We start from the raw sequence: 20,501 nt of genomic DNA on the forward strand, positions 1-20,501 counted from the left end.
TAAACCTAGTTTCTAAAGGTAGCTGTGTATCACAACATTTGCCAGTAAACTTACATCTTCTATTTAAAAAATAGAAAAACTTGGTGTTGTGAGATGGTTCAGCAGTTAAGAGCACTTGATGTTCATGAGAACCGGAATTCAAATCCCAGCGCCCACATTGGGTGGTTCACGAATGCTTATTAACTTTAGATCCAAGGGTTCCAACCCCTTCTTCCAGCCTCTGCAGGCACCCGAACACACACAAATAAAAACAAATACTAAAATCTGGGGAGCTCTCAGATTAGAAATGTGTATGACTCAAGAGTCTTGATTTTTTCCCTGCTTCTGTCAGTCACCCATCATCTAGTAACGGATGGATGAAGTTTGTTTCTACTGCTGTCTTTATAGCATTAAAATTATTGAAAAAGGATTACTTATGAAAAGTGACTCCTTTTCTCGATATTGGAAACTCTGGTTGGGATTTAAGGGGCTTCTCCTAGTGTTTTACATAGAACGAGTTCAGGAAGGGCACCACAGGAAGACAGGCTTGAGGAAATAAATGGTCAGCTGTAGACAGTTATCTGATTGCTTTTGATTTTTTTCTCCAAAGGTGATCATAACATAGACTTAAAATATAGATTCAGGAGACTGAGGTGTGGCTCAGTTGGTAAAAGGCTTGCCTAGTAGCCACTGAAGCCAGCTGTGATGGCACATGCCTGTGATCCCAGGACTTAAAAGGTAGAGGCAGAAGGATAAGGAATTCAAAGTCATCTTTAGCTACACAGAGTTTGAAGCCAGTCTGGGCTACATGAGATAAATCAATCAATCAATCAATCCCCCCCCCCCAAGCTGTGAATTAGATGAAAATTTGTCAGTTTTCTTGAAAAAATTCTTCCTTTAGCTGCTTTGGTTTCTCCTAGCCTTTCAACAATTGCCTTTTACTTGGGTAAAGCATTATTTTTTTATTTTTTTATTTTTTTTTTTTTTGTTTTTTTAAGACAGGGTTTCTCTGTGGTTTTGGAGCCTGTCCTGGAACTAGCTCTTGTAGACCAGGCTGGTCTCGAACTCACAGAGATCTGCCTGCCTCTGCCTCCCGAGTGCTGGGATTAAAGGCGTGCGCCACCACCGCCCGGCTAGGTAAAGCATTATTGCTCAAATGTCTGGAGATGTTTTGATGTCCTAGAAAATACTATAGGACTGGGGAGAAAGCTCAGTCCTAACCCACGTAAGCAAGCTCAGGCAACGTAGTGGATACTTAGGCTCCCAGTGCTGAGAAGGCAGAGGCTGGAGGATCTTTGGGGCTCACTGGCCAGCCAGCCTTGCCTAGTAGGCAAGCTTCAGAGCTCAGCAAGAGACCCTGTATCAAAACCAAGTTCTTGAGAAAACACACCCGTGACCTCTGTCTTCCACACACACATAAACATACATGTGCATTTCCTATACTAATGAACATGCACACGTGTACATACATGCAAAAAATGACTATATGGCTCATGAAGGAACATTATATGATTTTCATAAACGCATACTTAGATGAGAGTTCCTGCTTTTAGCAGATGTGATTAACTGCCAGTAATGTCAGTCATGATCTAGTCTTTGGCCCAGTGAGAGATTCACAAAGTAATGGAATGTTTTTGCTTATGTAAAGAGACTTCTGGAATGAGGGGGTCCCTGGAACTCCTTTGGAGACTGCTGTGGTATAGAGCAGCAATGATAGCACTCTAGAGCTCCCAGATTTCAACCACTCTCTTCCTTTGTAATTGAGATACCTTTTTGAGTCCTTATTATGGAAGACAATGCCACTTGGTTCCTTGCCAGCATTCTTTTCCTGGCCACTCACCAGGCCTCGGGAGTGTTTTCTTTCTTTTCCATTCTAGGGCAAACCGGGTCTTAGGAAAATTAGTGTCTAGTTTCCTGGGCCTTGAGATTTCTTATCTTACTAAAAGAAATTCATTAATGGCTATGTTTTCCAGTCCTCCCTTGAGTTCCTGCTTTCTGTTGAGAATAGCATTGTACATGTGAGGAAAAGCTTAGGCCATCAAAGGTTGCAGTGGGAGGAACCACTGACCTGACATTCAGGGTCCTGGTGCAGATCTGTGCAAGTGATGATATTCAAGTTGCTGCTGGAGACTGCAGCACGGTCCACTTAGGTTTTTAATCAGTAGTGCTGCTGATTATTGGGACTCAATGATCCCGACCATTTGGGACATTTGGGATGGCTTTCTGCTGCTTGGTCTTCATAGCCCTTTCTCTTGGGCTAGTTATGGCTAGTTTATTTCCTCATTGAAACTCACTGCTTTGTTATAGGTTGTCCTTCCTATTAAAAAAAAAAAAGTGAGCATTTAGAAAAGAATCAATATTAGGCAGTCTAGTATAAAAAGAAACTTGAAGTACAAAAATAGCCTTTCTGACGTGGTGGCAGTTTTTCTTATTGCCTTTGCAACTTCACTATGCCAGAATGAGTAATACTTGGATTTACATCTATCCGTAGAACTCAGGGGTATGTTGTAATAGGAGCGGCGGGGCTGCGTCCCCAGCACCCAGCCGCCCACATTGTTAGCTTATGCCCCGAAATAATTACACGGAAACTGTATTCTTTTGAACACTGTCTAACCCATTAGTTCCAGCCTCTTATTGGCTAGCTCTTACATATTGATCTAACCCATTTCTAATATTCTGTGTAGTACCACGAGCTGGCTTACCAGGAAAGATCTTAACCTGCGTCTGTCTGGAGGGGGAGAATCATGGCAACTCCTCACTCGGCTTCTTTCTCCCAGCATTCTGTCTGTTTACTCCACCCACCTAAGGGCTGGCCTATAAATGGGCCAAGGCAGTTTCTTTATTAAATAAAAGTAACTCCTCCATCAGGGGTATCCTAACACGCCATTGAGCCCTGCAGAACCCTTGCCTGTCCCCACCAGAGTGTGGTGGTGTTTGTTGCATTGGCTCTGGTCGCTGTCTGTTTTCCCTGTTTTCTTCTTTCTAAATGCCAAATGTAGGTTTTGAAAGAAAATGGGTGTTTAGGTCACTTCCGAGGGTTAGGCCTGAGTCTTTGGACTTAGCGGTGGCCTGAAAGGAATGGCCATAGGCGGAGATGGTGCTTTCAAGTAAACAATTACCTTCAGGCAATTGGCAGCACAGGTAAGTGCCACATGTCTCTCGAGGGTACCCTGACCGATGGTGGGCATACGTTTTTAATATCAGACCCTTGGAATGGTCCGATCCCCAAACTTCACTATAAACATTTTGTAAATATTCCAAATCAAGGCAGGAGACTTGGCAAGCACTGCAGAGCAGACCATTAGCTTAGACCTCTAACAAGATTCAGGGTGCGCATTTATACAGCTTGGAGAGAGCTGCCTGGCTATTCATTGCTGTTACTATTAACTAGTAGTACTGAGAGTTCTATTTGAGATGCCATGAGGGTTCCTCAGTTGGAATAGAGTCGACTCTTCATTATCCTTTTCTGTCAGTACAGGTTTTATATTTGTAAACTTTATATCTGTAGATACATCGTCTCTAGGTAGAATAAGGACTTGATTCCAGTTGAGCTCTAATAGGCAGTGAGGCACTGAAGTTTCATTCAGTCTCAAGCTCTATAAGTAGACATTTCTCCATAACTTGTTAGGTCACCATGAATTGCTTTACCTATCCAGACTCAGGCCAGTACGGCTAGGTAGTTCACTTAAACAGATTACTGATACAGTGCTCTTGAGTCATGCCCGCATACCCCTGTGTATACTCATGTAAACTGTTTGTATTTTCTTTTGAAATATCCAGAGTAGCTCTTCTATTGGAGTTGTAAGACTGTGGATGTTCTTCATAAGCCCTCATATGGGTTTTCTTTTCATGATTAGACTGCATGATCCTCCTTTTCCTGGGTGAGTTGTTCCAAATAGTTATACGTAGACGTGTTTATTTTCTTACAGTTGAACTGGCCATGATAATGGACCGTTTGTATGGTGGTGTTTGCTATGCTGGCATTGACACAGATCCAGAGCTGAAGTACCCCAAAGGTGCTGGGCGTGTTGCGTTCTCCAATCAGCAGAGTTACATTGCAGCCATCAGTGCACGCTTTGTGCAGCTTCAACACAATGACATTGACAAACGGGTAAGCAGCCACTCCAATGGCATTGCTGTGGGAAAGCAATGAAGCTTGTCTTGTGCAGTCCTGGGCAGGGTAGTATTTTGCGGTCATAAGAAAGCAGCTGTATCTGGCACGGCACTAGGCTGTGAGTCCACAGAGCTGGCCTGCAGAAGAGAGAATTCTCTGTGGTGAAGGTATGACTGAATCTCCTGCCTTGCTTCTTTTTCTCCCAGGTGATGAAAACAAACCCGCAAAATTTAGTGCCCAAACCAGTAGCGATGCCTTCACAAAGACAAGGGAGCCGGTCACTCCTTTGTCCCAGATGGTGTTCTTTTCTCTCTCTCTCTCTTTTTTTTTTAATTTTTTATGATTTATTTATCTTTATTTTATGTACATTGGTGTGAAGGTGTCAGATCCCCTGTAACTGGATTTTCAGACAGTTGTGAGCTGCCATGTGGGTGCTGGGAATTGAACCCCGGTCTTCTGGAAGAGCAATCAGTGCTCTTAACTGCAGAGCCATTTCTCCAGCCCCCAGACAGTGTTCTTAAAGCAAACTTAAATTGGCATGTTCAGAAGTATTCATAAAAAATCGAACTTACCCTTATTTTTTACTTTTGTAACATCGTACTTGGTAGCAATCACAGGAACTAACTACTAACTCCCTTCAGCCTCCTCCCCGACTTCACATAATTTTACTGCTCACGAAACACATGTGTTTATACACACATGCATGTTACATTACCTGCCATTTTGCTCATTGCTACCGCCTCCTTAGGCTCTATAGGCATTGAGTGAGCTTCCTTTGGTCTAGAGAGAGGGCATGGGGGGTTGAGGGAGTCGGTGTGCTCTGTTGGCTCTGTGAGCAGCTCTCCGCTGTTGGGAAGACTGGGAGAATGGAGGGTGGGAGGAGTAAAGAGACCTAGGTAAAGATAGACAAAGGAGAAGAGCACCGAGTCTTGGCTTTCTCGGTGACTATTCTTGCTTCTAAACAGAGGATGTCCTTGAGGCACCAACTGGATTGGAATTAATGAAGCAGCCTCCTGTTCTGGAGCTTTACCCTCCGTCTGCGGTCCTCCTTGATTAGTCTGTATAACAGACAGTGTTCTTAGCATCTCAGCGGAATTTGCTGTTGGTGATGTACTTCATATTCAGCAAGATTGTATTTTGTTAACACGTGTTCTGATCAAATTACAAAAGCCAGCACTTAGAATAAATATCCTTTGCTTCCTTGAGAGTAGGTGGTAGTGGTTTCTTTCTTGATTGTTTTCTTTTCTTTTTACCAAAGAACTTTTAAATTTGAATAATTTCTGAAATTTTCAGAATCTTATGCTCCATAACTTGTTCATCTTCAGGTTAAGCTACATTGGCTTTGTAGAGCTTCCATGCTGCTCCAGGGCCTTTTAAAGAGGCTTTTAAGAGAAAGTAGTGGAATAAAACAATTTCATGTGAATGTTGATTTTAAATGTTACAGCTATAATGTTACCTAATACATTTTAACTTAATGTGCATTATAATTTTTTTAAATCAAAGCCACCTTCCACTCCTGTTCCTCCAATTGCTCCCCTAGTCACTTCCAGAACTCCCCCCCCCCCCCGCGCCCCGCTAACTTCATGCGCTCTGTTTTTAAACCATTGAGTTCACATAGTGCTGCCTATAGGTGCGTGGATGTAGAACCGTCTACCAGAGCATGGATAGCCTTTCTGAGACCGTATCCCTGAAGAAAACTGACCTTTCCCTCCCCCAGTAGCCATCAATTGCCAATAGTTCCTCTGCTAGGGACTTCATGAGCTCTTCCCATTTGTAGATGTCCCGTTTAGAGCCGAGCCACGCACGGTCTCATATTCTCTGCACGCTGACCACGTATGGGTATCTGTATTAGTTGCCACCTACTGCAAAAAGAAGCTTCTCTGGTGAGGACTGACAGATAGATACACCTTTTAGCAGGTATAAAGATAAGATTTAAGAGCAAGTTATTGCTATGTCTATCCAGCAGAATATGAGTGTTATATTCTTTGTTAGTGTCTATGACCTAGTCAGCCAGGGGTTTTGGAACCAGTTAATGGTACTAGTAATGAGTTTTATATTGTGGGGTGGCCTTGAATTCAACCAGAAGGTTCCTGTTTGCTCTCGCAGCATCCATGCCACTGTTGCTCCAGGGGATAACTCACGAGGCCAGCTGTTACTGTTGCTGCCGGAGTTCACAGCTGGATAAAGCTGTCGATTATTCTCCCTTGGGAGCATGCGTAGACCCTTCCAAAATTATGAGAACTAGCCAGTAGGGATAAGGCTTCCGGGTCAGTGCCAGCTCGCTTTCTCCCTGTCCTATCACACAAGTAGGTGGAGTCTGTAGTCACAGTGTCTTAGGGGCGAGAATTCGGGTTGGTAGTGGATTTTGCATATTTAGTAAGAAGTCTTATTAGCATGTGTATTTGAGCAAATTAGAATAAATACTTGAGAATAAATGAGAATAAGTGGTAGTGGTTTATTTGTTAATTTTTTCAGAATTTTGAAACACCGAGTTAATGGAGACTTAGAAGAAATGACAACGATTCGACTTTATTCCTGTTTTCAGGTCCCCGCACATCTTTTCTAACAGCAGGCCTCACGGGACTGAGCTCCTCAGAGAGGCACCATTTCTCTCTGACTCAGCCCCAGGATGCACCTTTGCTTGGTTCAGTCTGAGATGCTCAATAAGCCCCTTTTGAAGTTTGGTGCTTTTTGAAGGTCTCTTTCCTCCTGCTGCTGTTGCTGGTGGACTGCCTGCTTGTGCCTGTGCATTTGGGTGTCTGATACATTGGGCTCAGGCTGCAATCCCACCCATCACTGGTAAACCTGGGCAATAAAACTTACCCAGAGAACTTTAGGTTCTCATCAGTATGAAAGTAACTTTCCTTGTTCCCCTCTGAGGGTGCTAAATGAGAAAAGGGGAGGGCGTGCTTATTCCCCAATAGTCGTCTGAGTTGGGAGCATTGGGAACCATTGAGACTCTTCCTTCTCTGGGAGCCCCACTCCATCCTCACATGTGTTGTCTGCCCGGACTCTTCTAAAGCCCGTCTCCTTCACTGGAAGGAGTGAGAGCCTACTTCATCTTCCCACCGTTGACCTGTAAACACTGCAATCCCGCCCTCCCCACTTCTTGCCCTTGCCTTGAGCATAAACCACACAATGCTTGTCTCTGACATTTTGAGTCTGTTAGCTGCATCCTTCATAGATGTGTTTTAGGCTCATTCATACTTTTATTTCTACGTGTCTTACTACTAAAATTTAAATTTGAGCTTTCTAGGGAGCTACCACTATATAATAGCACGTTTGTATCTCCTTAGGTGATGTTTTTCATCGGCTCACCCTTCCCGGATAGCTCCTACAGGGTTTGCGACAGTCTCATCGTAAAGCCTGTGAAACTTGTGCTAAAAGCCGAGGACCTGTGCCCGCCATTACCCATAATCGATTTGTGCTGCTATTAAGAGTCTAAGGTGCTGCCCTCACCTCCTTCTCCTGTGTGACTGGAGTTGCCTTTAAGCCCTGACTTTTTAAATACCATCGGCCTTCATCTCCTTTGCTGTCTCAAGGAAATAAATGTTGATTCGATGGAACCAAAGCACATTAAAGCCACAGCTCTCTGTTGGCTGCCACTATCCCTCGCATTGCTTACTCTGAGAGGAATGATGGAGGCCAGCTGCAAAGCAGCCTTGCTTGGCCTTTAGGTTCCCAGTTTATTAAGTGTCTGGAACTTTAGAGTCTGTGGACATAAATGCTCTCATAAGTGCAGGTGCATGAGAAGAAATCGAGGCATTCTGTAGCTCTTTTCTGTCCACTGAAATTTTTCTTGGTAATCAATGTTTATTTATTTTTATTGTTGCTAAGATTAAGATTTTTGATGGAGTAAAGGAAATATTTTTATGGAAATATGTGACCTTTGTAGATTTAATTCTTTCTATCCATCTTAAGTGAATTACTGGCTTATCTATTTCCTTAGAACATGTCGGTATTCAGTACTTGCTGACTCCTCCATTAATCTTCTGGTCTTTGAGGACAGGTGGTTCGTACGCGCTTTACTGAGCTGTTTCATAATCTCATACCTATGATTGAAATGTTTTTAGTCTGTTTGTACCATTGTACACCTGTTGCCAAGATGGGCTTTAGGCAGAGGTGTTTTCCGTCCAACCTTGTGTGCAGTGAGAGGATCAGTTGTGTAGCAGCTTAGTTTAATTAGAAGTAAATCACTTCCCTATATTTAAACCTTTTGGTTACATTCTCCTACCTATTGGATAAAGGTTAGAACAAATAAACAACCTCAAGCTTTCCTAAATACCCTTCATGTACTGCATGCTTGCTCTCTCTTCCTTCCTCCTTTTCCTGAGCCAGCCATAACTGCTCTTGTTCTCCATTTCTTAGGGCCAAATCTACGATTACCTGGCTTGATACCTTTCCTTCAGGCTTCACTGCCATGGTGGTAATTTTAGGGCTGATTTATTCATTGGCATGTATAGCCCTGACCCACAGACCATCATAGCACCACTCTCTAGTCTGCTGTGGGCCTGAGTACTAGGGTGCTGAAGTCATTACTCTATTGCAGAACACACAGTGGGCAGTGACTGTGTCTTTCACAGTAGCTGTTGTGTACTCAGAATATGGCATGCAATGGACAAACATTGAATATTTATCAATGGTTCAACTATTGATTGAATGCTGATTGAGAGGTAGTTCAAATGGGAAACCCCTCTCTTCTGACCTTGTGTCCACCGCACAACTCTTGCTCAGCTTTTCTTTTCTGCCCAGTTAAGATACTCATTTGAATAATTTAAAAAATTAATTTTGCTCCTTAGAATATCAGAGAGTATTCTTTGACATTTAACAGCGTATTAGACCTGAACTTGACCTTAGGCCCGTCCTGGTCCAGTATCCTATAGTCTACAACAGGAACACTAGATGTGCAGAAAGTTCCTCACGATACCTCCCGAGTAAGGGCAGAGCTGCTTCAGCTTGGAGGCTCCCCAGCCACACTGCTCATCTCAGACCTAAAGTTCTGTCTGTTCATTTGTCTGTTTGTCCCTTTAGTGCAGCACTAGGGATGACGATTCCACTGCTGACCTACATCTTCCCCCCTTCGGACCCAAAGATGCTTCAAACTCAGTTCTTCCATGAAATCTTCAATGCTCAAACCTACATTTAAAAATGCTAAGCTGGGTCATGGTGGCACACACCTTTAATCCCTGTACTCAGGAGGCAGAGGCCAGCCTGGGCTATGTAATGAGTTTGAAGCCTACTGAAGATGCATGGTGAGACACTACAAAAATAAAAATAAAGAAAAACTGCAACAAAAGACTTTTACTTGTTTCAGTATTTCAAATAGCTTTTCAAGTACCTCATGGAAGAAGGGGCACATGGAGTTGCTGGGACAGCTCCAGAATGTGTCTACACGTCACTAGAGCATCAACAAAATAGGTCTGAAGGTTTCCTAAGTGTTCTACAGTTATTTTTTAATTTTACTTCTTTTTCTTTTTTTAATATTTTTATGGTTTATTTAACTTTTTATTTTATGTACATTGGTATGAATGTGTCAGATCCCCTGCAACTGGATTTTCAGACAGTTGTGAGCTGCCATGTGGGTGCTGGGAATTGAACCCGGGTCCTCTGGAAGAGCAGTCAGTGCTCCCAACCACTGAGCCATCTCTCCAGCCCCCTATTTTTACTTCTTTCATAGTCAAGTTCTTAACTATATGTTTCAGGCTGTCCTTGAGCTCTGAGCCGCAGAGTGTAGCAGGGAGTCAGTCGTGCCCACCCACGTCTGCATATTTTTGTTTGTTTGTTTGTTTGTTTTTTGCTTTTTCGAGACAGGGTTTCTCTGTGGCTTTGGAGCCTGTCCTGGAACTAGCTCTTGTACACCAGGCTGGTCTTGAACTCACAGAGATCCGCCTGCCTCTGCCTCCCAAGTGCTGGGATTAAAGGCGTGCGCCACCACCGCCCGGGCATCATAAGGTCCTTAGACTACTGTTGACATTTTTCTGGTGTGCAAATGTGTGTGTGTGCGTGTGTGTGTGCATGCACGCGCACACATAGTTGGCCTCAGGTTATGTTTCTCAGTCACTCTTCACCTGATTTATTGAGCCAGTGTCTTTTAGTAGCCCTAGAGCTCACCAATCCCAGCTAGGCTAGCTAGCTTGTTCCAAGGATCCCCCTTCTTTGCCCCGGAATGCTGGGATCACAGGTAGTTGCCATACCTGCCCAGCTTGTGCGTGGCTTTGTGGGATCCAGACTCCAGTCCTCACAGTTGTTCAACACGAGCTCTATCCACTGAGCTAACACCACAGCTCTTACTATATCTTAGAACAATAATCTCCCCCACCAACCCCAGTGTGTGTGTGTGTGTGTGTGTGTGTGTGTGTGTGTGTAAGAGGGGGAGGAAAGTGAGTTTTGAAACCACAAAGCGGTGTCAGTGTGTCGCAGCACTGATAACACACTGATTCTGAGACTCTGGTTGGTGTTTGAGATCTTTTGGTAGTTGTTCATTAAAGGTTACAGTTAGACTTGTGGGTGATAAAGTAATCATCTGTTTCAGGCAAGGGGGGCATTTGTTGATTTTTGGTTTTGAAGCAGGAGGAGGACTCTAGAAAGGCAAGTCTGTCCTACCCAGGGATATTACTATGATTCGTTCCTTTAACCTACCAATTCCTAAAGTGTGCTCCAGGAAACATGAGTCTCTGGGGATTTGTTTAAAACTTATCTTATGCCTAAAAATCTGCTTTTGTAGGAAAAAAAAAAGTTTGAAAATGGTCGTTCAAAAGTTAGGGATATAGTTTATCTAGAACATATTAGGATCTTTTACATGCTAACTTTCATTGTAAGGAGCCAAAAAGAGGCAAATCTTCACAAAAGTAAGTTTCCTAGTATAAATTAAAACTTTAAATTAGCATACAACATATAATAATTTCATTGTGACATTTTCATACTTATCCACGATTTTTTTTTATCATAGAACTCTTCTAAGATATGTCATATATGGAGAATAATGTTTCAGGGAAAATACTGTATTTTCAACTTTTTTCTTCCTCCCATGTTCAAATTCCATGAAAGAGTCACACAGTTTAATAACACAGTTACTTTTTCTCCCACAATCCTTTTTTTCTAAGTGTGTGTTACTTGCCGTGGCCTTTCTAGCACAGATGGTTTGGAAAAGACAGGGATCCTGGGTGTGTCTGTGTTGATGGCAGGGCACTGGAGTTGTAGTTGAAAATCTTTTATTATTTATGGCTTTGTGGTATTAATGATCAAATGTAGGGCCTCTTGCATGCCAGGCAAGTATTTCACTATTGAGCTGCATCCCCAGCCCTAAAATTTATTTCTTTTCTTTGGTTACTTGAGATTATCTGGTACTTTTCTTTTTTAAAGTATCTACAATGACTCCATATTATTCTTAGTGAATTTGTCCCTGAATATTTCACATATGTATGTAATGTGAGCTGCCTTACATGGGTGCTGGGCATGTGTAGCTGCCCTACCTGGGTCCTCTAGAAGCAGACTACACATTGCTAACCCCTGAGCCACCTCTCTAGCCCACGTGTATAAAATGTATTGGGGTTGCCTCACCCTTTGTTACCTTCTCTTATGTCTGTCTCTCTTCCTTGTTCATCCCAACTCTTTCTGTCTATATACTTTTTTTTAATTTATTTATTTATTACATATACTATATTCTGCACCAGATCCCATTACAGATGGTTGTGAGCCACCATGTGGTTGCTGGGAATTGAACTCAGGACCTTTGGAAGAACAGGCAGTGCTCCTAACCTCTGAGCCATCTCTCCAACCCCCTCTATATACTTTTTGAGACCTGGAGGATCTCATATACCCAAGGCTAGCCTCAGTCTTGATTGGTAGAGGATCTCATATATCCCAGGCTAGCCTCAGTCTTGATTGCTAGCCAAAGCTGATCTTGAACTCCTCATTCTTCCTGCCTCTGCCTCCTTAGTGTTGAGATTAGAGGCATGTGCCACCACAGCTGGTGTCTGTGCTGGGGATTCACATACTCTACCTACTGAGCTACATCTCCAATCCCTAAAATGCCTTATGTAAGACTGGAGAGATGGCTCAGAAGTTAAGAGCTCTGACTGCTCTTCCAAAGGTCCTGAGTTCAATTCCCAGCAACCACATGGTGGCTCACAACCATCTGTAATGAGGTCTGATGCCCTCTTCTGACCTGCAGACATCCATGCAGACAGAATGCTGTATACATTAGAAATAAAATTTAGAGTACCATTGACAAGTAATACTTCCTTTATTACTTTAGCTTACTATTGAGGGCTAGAGAGACTGAGTTTCAGTTAACCAAAGTGGGACTTTTTAAACGCTTTGGTTTAAAGAACATTGTAATAGCACATAAGGTTTGCTTTCTTGCTCTTCAAAATAACCCCCTTTTCATTTCATGGGACGCCATCTATTGCCCCTTTCTTTGCAAGAACCTTAAGTAGTTCATGTATTTAATCTTTTTTACTTCTCTGTCTTTACTGGAAACATACTGAATTTGCTGAAAACTAAAAGGCATTGTATTTTTATCTACTTGAAGATTAAGATGACCCAGTAGCTATACTAAGTAAAGTATTGGTATTACAGCTTGTCCCTGAGCAGTCACGGTGGGAATATACAAAATGACCCAATAGCAAAAAGTGGGAGGGCTCTGGGGACTTGTTCTGTATGATTTCTGCTGGGACCCTTGGTCTGTGCTCCCGTCACCCAGCCTGTATCTCATCACTATAACTGTGTCTGATTGGGCCTTTTGGGGAAGAATCAGCACCCCAAACCAAGGAGCTATTCTAAAATGGGCTCCTTTTGAAAAACCGGGACCCTCACAGCCTTTGATTAGAACATCTTTCTAAAGGGAATTTATATAGTCAAGTGAGATTTTAGGATGGCCTGGGACCTTTCCTGTCAAGACTCGCTCTGCTAGTTGTGGACTTTGGCTTCTCCTCACCTGTTTTTCTGGGTCTCAGGACTTGTGGTTCTTTTTAGTATGAATCCCCTGTTTGAGCAAGATTACCATGTTCTTCTGTGCATAGCAGTGTAGGCCTTATCATTCCAGCCACTCGGAGGCAGAGGCAGAAGAGTCACAAGTTTGCGGGCAGCCTGGGCAACAGCACTGTGAGCTGCAGTATCAAAACAAACTTCCTTTCTGGCTCCCATTTGAGTGTAGCCGGGGCTCCTGCGATGACTAGTCAGAAAAAGCCCATTGTCTTCTTTCTAACTATTCATTTAGCAGAAGACTCAGGATCTGCAAGCTTACAGGTAGGTGCTGTCAGCAGACTGGTGAGCGCTTGTTCTTACATGGAGGAGCTGGTAGAAACCCCTACTTGGTGAAGGAAACAGGCTGAGTTGATCAGTCAGAGTGCTCTGTGCCTTGATACCTTAAGGTCATCTAGCTCAGCACAGAATTCAAACAAATGTCTTCGTCTTTGTCCTAGTTTTGTTCTTGAACCTTGGTTGAAGGTTGAATTATGTTCACATCTCAATCCTATTCCCAAGCAGCATGGAAACGCCAGGCTGGAGGACTCTCCCATGTGCCTATGGGACTCTGCTAGCTGTCCTCTCTGTCTTCCATGCACCATGCTTGTCACCATGCTTGACGACCTGAGTTCCATCCCTGGGACCCACATGGTGGAAGGAGACAGCTACCACCAGTTGTCTTCTGACCTCTGTGAGCGTGGCATAGCACAGATACACACAAGTGAATTTTTAAAATGTAATATTTTTTTAAAAAGACTATCTTAAGGCCAGATCTCCACACACAATAAAACATAGTGGAGGTGTCGGCACAGGGCTCTGCTGTGTAAGCATACATTTTGAACTATGGGGGTGACATGACATTTTAAACCTTTCACCTCCTAGCACTTCAGAATGTGAAAAATGGTAAGGATTATCCTTTATAAAGCAAAAGAAAATCAAATCCAAACTACCCCCCTATAGATTTTTTTCAGCCTACCCCAGGGCATCTCTAAAGTTAATAACTGTGAATTCGCTGTATCTGGAAGGTTGGGGGTGGTTTTTACCGCTAGCAAAAATCTATTTGCGCATCATTCCTTTCATTTCCTAGGCATCTGCCATCTGCTTTGTACGCTGCAGGATTTTTCAGCTCCCAGACAGTTGAAACTAAGCATTATATTTAGCTGTTCCTAATACAGCCTACTGGTGGGGAACCTGCATTAGCACTGTGGTGGGAATGGTAGTGGGAGTATTAATAAGGTTGCTATGGTTTTCTAGGTCTGGATATAATCTCTGATTCAAGCCAAGAAAATTGTGAGTGCATTGTGTTAAAGGCTTTGGGTATTCCCGCTAGGTGAGTTTTCCAAGAAGACATGCTTCTCTAGGTGATAGGAAATGGCCTACTACGTGAGCTAGGGCCTTTCATGGAATACTCCAGTCATGCTAAGACTAATCTGGAAACAGGGACCATTATACCAAATCCTTAACTTTGGAACACTTTTCAAATATTTTGGCCTTCAGTTATTAAACCCTGCTCCTTTCCTAGCCTTTACACGGAGTATTTAAATGCATTCCTATTCATGTTCACCAGTCTCTTTGTTTCCTTTTGTGGCTTAGGTAAAGATGGATTTTCAGAGGCTTGGCAAACTCAGGTGCGAGTTCCAACTGTGACCCGTACCATTCTAGATGGAACCTGTCACAGCAGTCAGGTCCCAGCTATGCGGTTTAAGTGCGGCTGCCGCCAGAATTGGTTCCCATTTGTTCAGATTTTCTCAAACCCCAGGAGCTCCTTTCATTTTATTTTAAATCACAGGCATGCATGTGTATCTGTGTGTGTGTATGTGCATATGAGCTCAGTGCCCATAGATGCCAGAAGAGGCAGGCAGAAGCCCTGGAACTGAAGTCACCATGGCTGTGAGCCATCTTCTGTGGATTCTAGGAATGCATCAAGTGCTCTTACTGCAGAGCCATCTCTTCAGCCCCAGGAACTTATTTTTAAACTTGGGGCTTTTTCCTTTTGGCCAGAGAAAGCATTCTAACGCCTCATTTTAGAAATACTTGTCTTGATTACATCACATATCCACCATCCTCATAACTGACATCTTGACTATGAAGTGTTGAGTCATCTCTGTCTTGGTCATGATCTCTGGTTAGGTTATGTCTAGACAGTTCTGTTGTGTTTGCCTTTAGCTATTAAAGATTTTGGGTTGGCAGCTTGTTTATGTCATCATTAGCTGATTTTCTGCATCTCTCCCATTGGCAGCATCCACATGTGTTCTGAAGCTATCCAAGTTAAAAATTTCTAAATTAGCTCTACCTCTTGCACTACTATATTTCATTCCTGGAGCATTGGAAAGACTATTTCTGACACAAACGTTTGGTGTGTCAAGTCTACATTCACACTATCTTCCGGGGGCCTAATGCTGGAATCTGTGCTTCCTTTTGAGACAGGGTCCCACTGTATAGCCTTGGCTAGCCAGGCTGGCTTTGAACTCACAGAGATCTGCCTGCCTCTAAGAGTTTTGATTTCAGTCCTGGATGTGCTATAATCATCTAAAGCCATGCTGCAGGTCTCTACAGAGCTGTCTTCTCCTTTGGTAGCATCACATGGGATCTCAGTGAGTCTGGCCCCTCTGACAATGTCCTTTCCAAAGGAGGATGCTCAGAATGGAAGGAGTGGATGCTTCCAACCAAGAGTGTAGCTAGTTTCCCCTTCATTGGTTAAATTCTTGTCTCTAACGATAAAGTACAGCTTTGCCTCAACCCCTCATTTTCTGTCCCTCATCTCTGAGCCTCCAGAGAAACAAAGAATACCACTAACTCTGCTACCCAGTAGTTACCCCTGCAGTGTGATTATGAGAGCCCTTCTCCTGAGGCCAAGCGAAGGACCCCACTTCAGAGCTGTGTTTCCCCTTTGAGCAGACCCCAGCCCGCCTTGCACCCACTCCTTTGATGATCACTTACATATAAGTTCTCTTGGGGAACCTCTGCTTGACATGTTTCCTTTAAGCACAGAGGTGGTGTTGCCTTTGTCTCTTTCCTCTCATACATGAGGAGGGCTCTGAATAGTTTGCCATGGCCTTTCCCATCCATGGTTTCCATATCATTGCTTTCTCCTTCTCCCCATCTCTGTGAGCCGCCATGTGCATGCACGTTAGCTCTTCCTCAGGTGCCTTTCTCTGTTGTTCCTCCCCATGTTGTTTTGAGACCAGACCCCTCACTGAACCTAGAGCTCACCTTTTCTGCTACACTGGTTGGCCTGACAGCCCCTCCCCCATCCACCTGCGTTCATCCGCCAGCACTGGACTTACAGGCACATGCTTGACTTTTACGTGAATGCTGGGCATCTGAACTCAAGTTCCCATGCTTGTGTAGTAGGTACTTTGCCAACTGAGCTGAACCCCTCCCGGCCCACTTTCCTTCTTAAGATCGTTGACAAATCTCACAATTAGGTTTCTCCTTTTGCTGGTTCCTCCTATTTCCAATGCACGCCAACATGACCACGTCTACTTGACATGGCTTGCACCTTGTGTTTGCTGTCAGCTTTTATGACCAGAGACAAAGCTTACATTCATTTCTGTTTAGTTCTGTCTCCCTTGGCCAGTTCTCCAGCTCATCTACTTGTGTTCCACCATCTGCAGTCTGGGATGGCTAGATATCTGATTGGCTTATTTGAGTGGTAGCTCACATCAAGGGCATACAGTCTTTGGCTGCCCTTTATAGAACTTGTAGACATAAGCCACACTGCAGCTGACCTTGTCCAGTGCCTCATCTCATTGCTACAAACCTCCTGGGCCAGAGAGAGAATTCTGCACCTGCTCATGCGCTCCCTAGTGTCTGATCTACCTCCAAGAGTCACTTGATCAGTTTTTCCACTTAACTAGGGAGAGGGAGCTCTGTATTTTGACTATTGGAGACATGTTAGCAAGCACTGAGATCATTTTGTTGGTGTCTGACATTCTTTTTGTCTGTGTAACTCTAGATTAGCTGACAGCCCCCTAGCTAAAGCTCTGCATCAGCTCTCCTTGCCTGTAGGAGTACATCATCACTACACCACAGAGACTTTATGTGTCCTTTGGCCTGGTCACCCCATGTGACTGTGAATCTAAATATTTCTGAATGTCTTTCTTATGTCCTGTTCCTGTGCATCTCCTAGAAGTAGAGTGTCAACTTGGTCGTGTGCTCACCTCTGCCTAGGACTTTAGTATTTGGATTTTTGGGGTAGTATAGATCTGTAACACGGCTCCTACTGTGCTGCTGTCATCAGAGTCATGGCTGAATTGATGGTAGCTGGCAGAAACCAGCTTCTTTCTGTTGAATTTTTTATCAACAAAAGTAGAATTATTTTGGATAGCTCCCTAAAAATACCTGACAATCATACAGAAGATCCTGGAATAAGACAAACTACAGAGAGTTTTGGAATATCTTTAGGAAATGTTTATGTTAGTAATTCAATTTACTAATTTTTATCTTGTTTGGGAATACATGTTCATTTGTGTAGTGTGTGTGTGTGTGTGAAGGCCAGAGGTTGGTTTTGGGGTGTTAGTTACTCTCCACCTTGTTTTTTGAGACAGAGTGTCTCATTAAACCTGAACCTCACTAATTGGCTAAATTAACAGGCAGCAAAGCCTTAGGAAGCCTCTGTCCCTTCTTCCATGTTGAGATGACCACGGCTTGGTTCTCACCTGGGTGCTGGGAATCACACACAGGCCCTATTGTGAGGCGCTCATTTTATCAACTGAGCCACTGATCTGGCCTCGGAAGTGACTTTAGAGCAGAATGTCTCGTCCTCTGTGTTTAGTGACGCTCACTGAACCTGAAGGCATCAGTCACATAGGTAGATCCACTGTAGACAGAATAGTTGCCCTCTTGCAGTAGCATGGGACAACCTAGACATCAGAGTCCTTCGTGAAGGATCTCTCTGTCATGCAAACCTTTGCTCTTCAGATCAGCACCTTCATACAGGTACCCAGAGAGGCTTGGCAGGCAGCTCTGCTCAGCCAAATGGAAAGAGGTCAGGAGACATCTTCAGGAAAGCCTCTCAGAGCTCAGTGCTGTCCAAAAGTTGTATGTTTATTTGTAAACAGGTGCTCTATTTAGACTATTGACTGGCATTAATTAAGTAAAAATAAAAATGGCAAGAATTCACAAACTTAAAAGGGCAGTTGGGGTGGGTGGTGGTGGCGCACGCCTTTAATCCCAGAACTTGGGAGGCAGAGGCAGGTGGATCTCTGTGAGTTCGAATCCAGCCTGGTCTACAGAGCTAGTTCCAGGACAGAAAGTGAAGACTGTGTTGTGCTGTATTATCTGACCTGTCAGGGACTTCATATCTCCTGATTCTGAGGGGACAGAAAGCATACTTCATTTTAACAAGGAATGCGCGTGTGTGTGTCTTGAGACAGGAATTTTGTAGCTCAGAATGACCTCAAACCCTGATCTTCTGCTGCCATCTTCTAAATGCTGGGGTTATGGGTACACATGTGGCCGGCCATACCTGGCACAGCACAATATTTACTTTTTAAAGATCAGAAGTCAGGTGTCTTAGCATCAAGAGGGAGAAATGCCAGTCCTCTGGAAATTTAGAGCAAGGGGGCACTACTACAGCTGAGAAGAAGGCACCAGCTGTGGCTGGCACGAGGGTCTTTATGGTGGCTCTTGCAAAGATCTAACTTGATCCTGCAGATCCCTCACAAAAAGAGCTGGCACAGAGCCCAGCTGGAAGCCAGTTGGACAGTTGGGGTCCTTTTCAGATTTGCAGCACACAAGTGACTTACTTTTCTGTGCCAAAGGACATTTTACAAACAGTAAAAAGGCAACTTACTTACATGGTTGAAAAGATGCTGTTCATTCTAGACCATGGAGGCTGAATCCGGAATGTTTAAAGAATTCTTCAACTTAACAACAGAAAGACAGCTCGCTTCAACTGAGCAGATTTGAATAGCCTTTCTCTATAGAGGACATATCTATGGCCACACCTGGGGTGGTCGTGAATGCCTGTTATTCACAGCCCTAAGAACCCTGAGACAGTTGGGTCATGAGGTCAAAGCCACATACTAAATCCTTTCTTAAGAAAGAAGAAAATGGACAACAATACGCAGGTGAAAAGAAGCTAAATATCTTGGCTATTAAGTAGATGCCAATCTTACCCATGGTGGGGCCACATCCTCCCCACCAGGATGGTTAGAACCCCACAAATGGCACACAGAGGCTGGTGCTCCGCTACTTTGTGGGTTGGAGTGCTGTGGTTTGTAGCTGCTGTGGAAAAGAACTCGGTGGTTCCTCAGAAACTGAAGCACTGAATGGCTGGAGAGACAGCTCGGCAGTTCAGAGCACGTAATTCCAGATCCAAAAAGGCTGTAGCAGGAGGATGTCTGGGACTTGCTGGCTTCCAGGTTTACCAAGACTTACATAGATACCTGTAAATAACACAGAAGTAAATATTTTTACGTTAAAATCAAATTGCTGTCTAAGTTCATCCCCAAGTATCTACCCTGAAAACTAGAAACATCTGCTCCCAGAAGTGAACATGCATGCACATGTCAAGAGTGTCAGGCACAGCAGACTGTGGAACGACCAGTGTCATCAACAGACGTGTAAACGAAATGTAGGGGAAAGTGTACAAGTGATCCTCCAGGCTACAATGTAGATGATGTGGTACTGGGGATGAACCCCAAGGCCCTGGGCATGCACCACGGGTGCCCTCAAGACCTCATGAAGGTCAAAGAAGCCAGATGGAGCAAATCTCTCAGTATGTGATTCACTGTGTGGAGTACCCAGAATAGTTAGTGTAGAGAAGGAATGTAGAATGGTCCCAGGAAGTGGATAAGCAGGTAGTTAGTGGATCCTGGACTTCCTGTTGAGGTGCCAGAAGCATTTCGTAACCTTAGATCATGTCTGCACACAGTGTGAATGTATTGAGTCACACTCAATCGTTCACTTTTAAATTGTTGATTTGGCTGCACATGGTGGTTCACATCTTTACTCCCAGCATCCTGAGGCTGGAGGGTGTCTGTGAGTTTGAGGCCAACTGGGTCTACATAACAAGTTCTAGGCCAGTCAGAGCTACCTAATGAAACCCAGTGACGTGCCTCCTCTAACTAGGACATACCTCCTCACAAGGACACACCTCCCAGTCCTTCCAAAACATATGAGGCCCTGGGGGTCATGCTCATTCAAGCTGCCACATTAAAAAAAAAAAGATGAAACAAGAAATGGTTGGCTTGGGGAGATGGCTCAGTAAGTAAAGTATTTGGTGTAAGCATTAGGACCTGAGTTCAGATCCCGCACACATACAGTCCTGTAATCCTGCACTGCAGTGGACTTGGGGGGGGGGCAAGCCATTCACCAAGCTTGCTGACTTCCTGTGGAGCTCAGGTTCAGTGAGAGACCTGTCTCAAGTACCTACAGTGGAGCACAGGACACCCACCCTCTCCTCTAGCTTCCTTGTATGCTCATAGGCATGTGC

At 43.9% G+C, this 20,501-nt stretch overlaps 1 protein-coding gene across 8 annotated transcripts in view; it reads left to right on the top strand.

The window, feature by feature from the left end:
- The window catches only part of Cpeb3 (cytoplasmic polyadenylation element binding protein 3), a 191,720-nt gene that overhangs the window by 163,728 nt on the left and 7,491 nt on the right, over nt 1-20,501 (top strand). For all 8 annotated transcript variants that reach the window (XM_057777651.1, XM_057777650.1, XM_057777649.1 and 5 more), the window contains one exon: nt 3,909-4,090. In XM_057777651.1, the coding sequence (XP_057633634.1) occupies nt 3,909-4,090 (182 nt within the window). The remainder of the gene's footprint in view (nt 1-3,908; nt 4,091-20,501) is intronic.

The sequence above is a fragment of the Chionomys nivalis genome, chromosome 8 (assembly GCF_950005125.1).
Source record: "Chionomys nivalis chromosome 8, mChiNiv1.1, whole genome shotgun sequence".
Classification (NCBI taxonomy): domain Eukaryota; kingdom Metazoa; phylum Chordata; class Mammalia; order Rodentia; family Cricetidae; genus Chionomys; species Chionomys nivalis.